Source organism: Anas platyrhynchos, chromosome 1, assembly GCF_047663525.1.
Source record: "Anas platyrhynchos isolate ZD024472 breed Pekin duck chromosome 1, IASCAAS_PekinDuck_T2T, whole genome shotgun sequence".
In the NCBI taxonomy this organism is placed as follows: domain Eukaryota; kingdom Metazoa; phylum Chordata; class Aves; order Anseriformes; family Anatidae; genus Anas; species Anas platyrhynchos.
The window spans coordinates 44,242,723-44,250,942 of NC_092587.1; the positions used below are offsets into that span (position 1 = coordinate 44,242,723).

Genomic DNA, 8,220 nt, shown 5'->3' on the forward strand with positions numbered 1-8,220 from the left:
GATGTCATTTACAGGCTTTTTCTGTCACTAACTCTCAACTGAATTTTGCCTTTAAGATTAAACAGACACCTTCTGAATTTTATTTACCCAACTGAGAAAAGATGGTGTAAATTTCGTTTTCAAAAAGTGCATCTCGATTTTAGACCCTGGAGCAAAACCACAGTAGATCATTACAAACCTCATGTGATCATGTGGTGGTGACTTGTTTCCATAATCGGCACCAGATTCTGTGATAAGGAAACTTAGCTTCTTCGTGAAAAATTATGCACCAAAATACTGTGACTCATGAGAAGATAGTATCAAAGGAGCAATTTATTGTGCAGTAACCACCCACATCCTGAACTCTCTCTGATCTCTGCTATGTCAGCTCAGCGCTAATCGACACTGTGCAGGAATCCATGGCTATACGGGAGAGAAGCAGCAGGCAGGATAACATACAGGGACACAAGCAACTGAATATGTTTCAGAGCTATATCTTTTTTCTGGGAGGATACCCTGGGCTCCAGGCCCCAGGGTGGGGACACATCATCCTTTACTTAGTCCTCCTCCTCCCATAATAATGCCTGTAAGCAGCAGCATAGCCATGGCGAGAAGCGTACAGTTCGCAGGGGTAGTAGTCTTCGCAGATCTCCCTCTGACGCTCCTGGGGTGCCTTATTACGTTCCCTGATCCTGCAGAAGTAGGATAGATGAGGGGTAAGTGTTGTTATCTTAAATACCTGTCTACAGCCCTTTTTCCCCCCCACAACACCCCACCAGGATTAAGAGCCCATCCCCAGCCCCCATCACCAAGCTACCAAGACCATGGCATACCAGCATCTGTATTCACCACACCCAAGGGACTGATGTGAGCACAGCAGGAGTGTTTTGCCTCCCCAGGTAACATTTTACTTCAGGGCTAAGTAGGGTGGTTCAGCTCCTGCCTCAGCCTAGTGCAGACGGAGGAGGCTTCCAGCCTTCTCCCTTCAGCTATTTCACTATTCCCTAAACCCACGCATGAAGCAGAGAGCCGAAACATCCTGCAAAGGGGACAACATGGTGCTGCTGAGAGGGTTTGCCTCAGTTCCTCTTTAGGAGAGGATTTCTGTGCCTCAGCTTTTATTGTCACAAGCCCCACATGAGACATAAAACTGCCTGTATCTGCCTTTTATAGATGAGGAAAGGAGGCCCACAGAAGGCCTTGTGATTTAGAAAAGGTCATGCAAATCCTGCATGAGACCTGAAGACTGGAACAAGATCTCACATTGAACTTTCTGGGTATCCCACACTGACTCTCTCTCCTTTTGTTGCTGCTTCCTTCAGACAAATTAAACAGAGCCCTCCCAGTACAGGACATGTCCTCAAACACAAGGACCCACTCTGCTGCCTGAGCTTTGGCTTCTCCCAGGGCTGGGGACTTGACAGGCACCTCAAGCTGAGGGAGGGGCTGAGGCTTCTCAGAAGTCACCATGGCTTCTTCCCCTGCTACCAGCCTGTGCTTGACAAGGAGAAACCTCTCCCCACTCCCACCCTCAGTACCCCGAGGTCACAACATACCTCTCCTGAGCAATAGCTTCTAGTCTCATGTCAGTTTGCATGAAGCCGTTGGCCCTTCGCCTGTTGATGAAGGGATCTGAGAAGACAAGGTTCTGTTTTGTTTTGTTTGCAGAGTATATAAACACTTTTCACGAGACCTGATTTCCAGAAAGCCCATCTCCCACACTGGTGACAGCTTCTCTCTCTGCCCTCCCCTCACAGTGAAACCCAGGACTCCTTAATACTCCCCACCATGCACCCTGCTGGCTCTCCCTATGGCTTGTGCAGCCTGTATGGAAGCTCAGGGTGCCCAAGGGAAAGCTACTGTGAGCCTGGTGCTGCAGCCCCCCTGACTGGAGCTTGGCCAAGGGTTGGGTGCCAAGCTGTGCAGACCACAGGAGGGCTGGGTGTACTCAGTAAAATCAGCAGGACTGTGTAGCTACAAGTGGGAACAGGAAGGGCCTGAACAGGTTTATCTGCCTCCATGGTTAGGCAGTAGAAAAGGTCTGTGTGGAAACTTTGAACTGAAGCGTCTGAAGGTCCCTTCTGTCCTTTTTGAGAAGCAGCACAGTCCGACTGCAGAACTGAGGAGTCTGGGGATGTCTTTGTCACTGGCTCCCACTTGTGCCTTTGTGCTTCTGACTCACTGCTCTGTGAAGTCCTTCTCCCAGATGGTCTCATTTCTTTTTAGCTTTGATCCATCTGTTCTCTAACCTCTCCAGGCTATTGCTCGTTCCTAAATGATGCTCTCCACCTTCTCCCACTGCTTCTGTGACACTAACTCTCATCCAGAACAAAGATGCCTCCTGCCCACACACCCACCTGCTTCTTCCAAGGTGCTGAGAGTTCAGTTCTCCCTGTCTTTGAGTAAGGACAGCCAGTGTCACTGTCTCTTTCCACTCTCCTCCCAGAGCTCTTTGAATAATGCCCTCTTCTAGTACCTTTTCTAGTACCTGCTTTAGGTGCATGCAGCAGAGATCCAAGTTCATTGCTCTTTGCTTTCCAATTCTTATTACATTCTTTGCAAAGCACAGTGGTATGTACTTGTGCCCAAACACGTGAAGTCTTTTTTATCTCTCTTCCTATTCATCCTGAACTCTGACATCCAATAAATTCAATTTCTTTGAGCTGAGTAGTTCTGCCTATTTAATCCCCATAGTAAAGCACAAGGAAATAGTCTTGGAGATGTCTGCAGCACACTTTGAATTAAAAAAAAGTAAATCAGTCTCTTACTGAGATACTCATGGGATTCCATGCTCTCGTGGGACTCTGGGGAAAGAAAGAGCAAAAAGGAGTAAGACACTGTATTCATAGGATTCGCAGAGTCTCACACACGACAGATCAGTAGAACATGCACACACAAATCAGAGAAAACAGATTATAAGGCACCTGTTTAAGAGGAAAAGAAAGGGTTCAGTAGTGTCATGTAGTATTTATATGAGGAGTTTACAATGTTCATGTGTTCAGGATGCAGCTATCTGGTGTCCTAGCCAGGACTTCAAGGGTCCCACTTGGTCTTCCAGTATGTGATTCTCAAGCATATTTCTTTCCTTCACATTCTTGACACTACAGTGTTGCTTAACCTCAAAGCCTACATGTGTGCCTAGGAAATGGATTAGCACAGGGAAGTGTGCTTGACTCTTGCATAAAATAGCATCTTAACTTCATCCGTATGCCTGACAGGAGGAAGGTGCTCATATTACAAAAGGGGAAAGGGAGATCTACCATTAACAATGAAGAAGTCTTGACTTGGTGTGCAATAGGGTAGCAATTATGCCTTGCAAAATAGCCTGTGGGACTGTCACAGCCCGAGCACCTCCTATGCACCCCTGTATGGCTCAGCCTTTAGAGTTGTTCTGGTGATCAGCTGTGTCCCCCAGCCATCCTGCAAGGTAACTATAAGTTGGAATGACCATTTCAAAAATGATGTAATCTCTTCCAAGTCCTGTTATTGTGATACAGACAACAGAGGAGTAGTCTGCAGTGTGAGCTGGAGCAGAGTGGAAGGGGCTGAAGCATCCTGGACTGCAAAACACAGTGACTGGAGCTGGCTGCTCTGGAGCAGGGCTGACACAAGGGCAGGAAAGCAGAGTTAAAGGGAAAGAAAAAACAAAGGTGAATAAAAAATTCCAAACAGATCCAGAGATGTCTGCAACTTTGGAGCTGTTGGTCTACCCCATAAAAATGATCACCTACCATAGCAAGTAGCGGCCATGATCAAGGTAGCCAGGAGTGTCAGGATGATGAGAGTGCGCATTGTGCAAGTGCAGGGAGGGCTCCCTCACTCTGTCTTCCTTGTTGTGTCTCGCTCTCTTCCCACAGAGGGCAGCCAGAGATCCTGGGCTGCCTGCAAAATTAGCAGTGGAATGTTTATTATGAAAACAGAACCAGGAGGGGGCCCAGAAAGGACCTGGGGAAGGCGATGTCTGGCTGGTACACACTCATGGAGCTATTACAAAACATTCTCTATTAGCAGACTGAATCAGGTTTTGGGAAGGAGGGGGCATGCCCCCTTCCTCTCTCAGTTCAGGGTGGGGGGCACAGTTCACAGGCAAGCATGTCCCTTGCACTCAGAAACCTGGCCTGTGCAAGAGGAAGGCGTTCCAGGGGCTGCCGGGGGCCTGCAGGGAGAGGCATGTGCTGATCCCAGATGTACATGTTTGCCTTTCTAATTTTTCCTCTGATCTGCCCTCTCTGCCCTCGCCATCCTCTGTCTGGAAACACAGCCCAGACTGTTCTGTCAGCTCTGCTGGTGGAGACATGGAGAGTAGGGCTTCAGATGCTTCCTCCCCACTCAGCCCCCCTTCCTCCAGCTGGCCCCACCGCCCTCCCAGCCTGCCAGCTGCCAGAGCAGGAATCCAAGCCCCCTCCCACCTCCTGCTTTCCTGCTCCAGAAGTGACAAGCAGCAACACAGAAGGATCCCTTCTGCTGGAGGGATCATGAGCTTTGCACTGGGACAACATCAGCAGCACCACCCATAACTCTATCTCTGCAGGTCCTCGCTGTGCTCCTGCCCCTACGCTGCCCCTCTGCCAAGGGACATCTTCCTGAAAGCAGGGGAGACCAGGTGAAAAGGTGAAAAGCAAAGATTACCTTTGCCTTTTCAATGCCAAACTCATGCTCTCTGCCTGAAGCCTGTGCTCTCTGGGAGATGAACTGAGCAGGGCCTTCAGCTTCAGGCCAAACAGAAAGAATTGTTTTTCTTCCCCGCTATTCCACCCCACACAGAGAGCAGCTCAGTCCTTCACCATCAATGTCCCCCATACCATCCACGTCCTGCCTGTTCAGTGCTTAGCCTAAGATGAGGAGGAAAACTAGGTTGTGCGGTGACAGAAAAAAAAAGTCTGTTTTAGTCACAGGGTCACAGAACTAAGACTTTTCTCCTGTCCCTCTGTGCCCTGTCCCACTCTGGTCTCTTTAAGTGAATTCTCTGCTCTGGGATTGTTTTCATTCCTTAGAGTCCAGGGTTTTGGAGTTGGTATTGAATGTGGATTTTATAGGTTTCCTGAATGTTTTGTACACTGTGACAGCTCATTGGAACTGCCAAGAAAGGGAGGTTTGAGGGAGAGAGCCCAGCGGGAAAGCAGTGAGGCACAGGAAGGAAGATGCTGGGAATGCTGTGGAATGAAGGTGAGGCTGCACATTGGGAAACTCCAGCAGACTTTCCAGCAAACCCCACTTTATTTACCTATCTGCACTCAGGGCAGAGCCTTCTCACTGGAAGACCACTCCCATTTCAGAAACTCACTGATCCCAGTACACCTGGAGCATCCCCTGCCATCATCACAGCAGAAATGCCTCAAGCACCACTTTAACCCAAACATTTCACTTTTCGCCACAGAAGCAATGCATTTTCTAAGAGATTAAAGAAATTGCTGACTACACAGCTCTATACCAACAAATTGACTTCAGGGAACACATTGCCTTGCAAAGATACACTGCCCCTTGACTCCCCCTGCACTCTTGATTCTTCAGCACACATCTCTCCTCCCCAGCATCAGCATGCTGCCATAGAGATAACACACCACAAAGTACAGGGAACTCAATCCTCCTGCTTTCTACAAGCATCCACTGGTTGGAAATACAGAAAGAGGAGGTAGAATAAACTGCCTGCAAACACCAGGGAGATTTCCACAATCCCCCCCAAAAGGGGAGATCAGAAAAGCAGCCCTCTGGCCTGTCTCCTGCTGGAGCGGAGAACCACGATGTCACACATGCCATAGCAATCACTCCTAACATTTTGCAGCTGTGAAGCACCAGCAAGGCATTAATAATGAGAAGCCATCCAGGAAAAGTAAGGCGGTCCCTGCATACTCACTAAGCCGTCCTTCCTGGCCAGCCTGCAGCTCGTCTGAGGGGGCAGCTCTCCCGGCGTCCTGGACCCTGTACTGAAGGAGAGGGACCTTTTATTTATTAGCATTGATGAATGACTCCTCCCCTCTTCTGTCTCCCACTCCTGATCCACCCCCAAGCTTCCACCTTCTCAGTCAAAAACACCTTCTGCCCACAGCCAGGAAACAAAAACCTCAAGGAACTGAGCCAAGGGGGAAGAGGAGAGAGCCAGAACAGGCACCAAGGGCCAGTGGGGCACAGCCACAACCAGGCTGCTTTTCTGTGCCCAGGAGCAGTGAGTGGGCAGAGGTCCAAGGGCAAGCTCGGTCTTCCCCTTTGCAGCCTGATGCCCCCCATCTTCTGCCCCCTCCACACTCTGTTCAGAGCCACACTGATGGCTAGGCCACCCGCTCTTCCATGGTGAGCACAAGTCCAGGAGGCCCTCGCCTGTCTCCTTTCATGTTCCTTTTGTGGCTGCCTGATGTCCCCTCTTCCAGACCCACAGCAGTGCTGGACAGCCCGCTGGACAACCCAGGACATGCCCAGCTCGGTGGGCTGTTGGGTTCCTGGGCTCCTGGCTCTGATTGTGCCTGAGGTACCCTGGCCAGGAGTATACACACATCTCACCGGGGCTGGACTAGAGTCATATCATTATTTCCAGAGACAGCTTGCAGAGTTTTAGGGATGGCCAATACATAGTCCTTGTGACCAGTGTTGGGTCTGGTTATTACATATTGAGTTCAGCGCACATACACTTCCAGAGATGAAAGCTCTGCCCTGATCTCTGATATGACAGAGATCTGTTTACTTATTTCATTCCTCCAAGGACGGGGGAGGAATGGTACATTCTGGTAAAATGTTCCCCAGAAGTCTTCAGGGTGTAGGGGCATTGCCCTGAGCCATATTTGAAAAGCAGTGTAAAGAGCAGAACATTTCTTGCTCCCTCTTCTACCACCTTCCAGGGACAGCTGAATATTTGCCCCTGTGTTGTGCAGAACCCTGAGAGAAATCAGGACATGGAAGATCTGTTTGTTCCCATATGTCTTGGTATCAGGAAAGCTTTGGCCACAGTGCCATCTGGCAAATTTTTAGTTAAGTTGGAGGAAATGGATGCTGAAGCCAAAAGTGTGAGATGGCAAGGAAGCAGACAAATGAGACAGAAGTTTGAGCAGTGGAAAAGAGAAATGTTGAGAAATTACCATTTGAATTCCTCTTGGGATTAGCTTAACTGAATACTTCAGTTAATGATTTGCTCAGAAAGGGAATACTTTCTCAATGAAGTTTTTTGATAACACAAAGCAATAAAGCAATATCAGTGGAAGGGATGCCTGAGAGGTCCTGCAGGAGGAAAAAGACGGCCTTGAGAGCTGGAGTAACAGAAACAGGGTAACACAAAATAGTTCAAATGCCAGGTCTTCAGGTCTTCCAAGGGGATTAGCAGAAAGAAAATCCTGCTGCAAACGAGCTCATAAGCTAGGGGAAAAAAACAAAAAAAAACAAAAAAAAAACCTTATGAACCAACAGCAAAAAGGTGATTTCAGAATGGTGATTCTGAGACATCTGCTGAGAATCTACCAGCAGAGATGGGCAACTGTTAGCACCACTTGTTTAGGATACCAATGAGGCCTCAGAAGAAGTCCTCTGTATGGGCCAAGTCACTTGTATTCAGGGAAGAACTCCCATGGAAATAAATGAGAATGATGTAAACAATGCTGTTAAGGAAAAAAAAAAAAAAAAAAAAAAAAGCTCATTGAGCTAATGAAGGGATATAATTTTCTGTCTATGAATGTGTTGTGATAAGCACAAGGGAGGTAGAATTATTAAAGCCAAGGGACAGTACTTGAACAAAAACACATGGGTGTTGTTTATGTCCCTGAAGACATGGGGGCTTGAAATGGGACGTTTCCTAACCATGACAGCTGTGGGCTCTGAAACAACCCTAGGGGTGTACTGGAAATAAAACCTAATTACCAGTCTATTTTCCTGCTGTAAAAGCCTTGTGGTCAACAAGGAGAGGCTCAGTGACTCCCACAGGTGATGGCAAAAAGATCTGTCATTTTGGGGGTGACTAAAAATCACCCCCCACAAGTGCCCAGCACACTGAGTGTCCAGCTTTTATACCTCTAGGAAGGCTTTGGCAGAATCACTCACTGAGCACTGACCACAGCAAGGGAATAAACCCCATCAGCTCCATGGCAGAGATTTCCAAATCCAGGTTGCCCAGAGTATCAAGTGACTGAACTCACTGACCTGGAGAGCCCTTCCCAAGCTTGCTCTGATGTTTCAGGATTTAAGTTAGTCAACCACCACATGGGCTACGGCTTAGCGATTTCTCAACATGATAAACAAGTACTTTTTGGAACAACTAGTTCT

General features: G+C 48.2%; 1 protein-coding gene across 1 annotated transcript; it reads right to left on the minus strand.

Annotated features, from left to right (window-relative positions):
• Positions 1 to 294: 294 nt before the first annotated feature.
• Positions 295 to 5,988, minus strand: MGP (matrix Gla protein). The gene is made up of 5 exons (XM_005024560.6): positions 5,834 to 5,988; positions 3,711 to 3,861; positions 2,748 to 2,783; positions 1,536 to 1,611; positions 295 to 671 (listed from the first exon to the last, which is right to left on the minus strand). The coding sequence occupies exons 2-5, from the start codon at positions 3,769 to 3,771 to the stop codon at positions 533 to 535; spliced, it is 312 nt and encodes a 103-aa protein (XP_005024617.1). The 5' UTR covers positions 3,772 to 3,861; positions 5,834 to 5,988; the 3' UTR covers positions 295 to 532.
• Positions 5,989 to 8,220: the final 2,232 nt, after the last annotated feature.

Bases quoted from the DNA above. Each gene is read 5' to 3' on its own strand.
- MGP (XM_005024560.6), bottom strand. From the start codon at position 3,771: ATGCGCACTCTCATCATCCTGACACTCCTGGCTACCTTGATCATGGCC. The intron at 2,784-3,710 runs GTAGGTGATCAT...TTCTTTCCCCAG, and splicing joins CATGGCCGCTACTTGCTATG to AGTCCCACGAGAGCATGGAA. The intron at 672-1,535 runs GTATGTTGTGAC...CTACTTCTGCAG, and splicing joins GAAGCTATTGCTCAGGAGAG to GATCAGGGAACGTAATAAGG.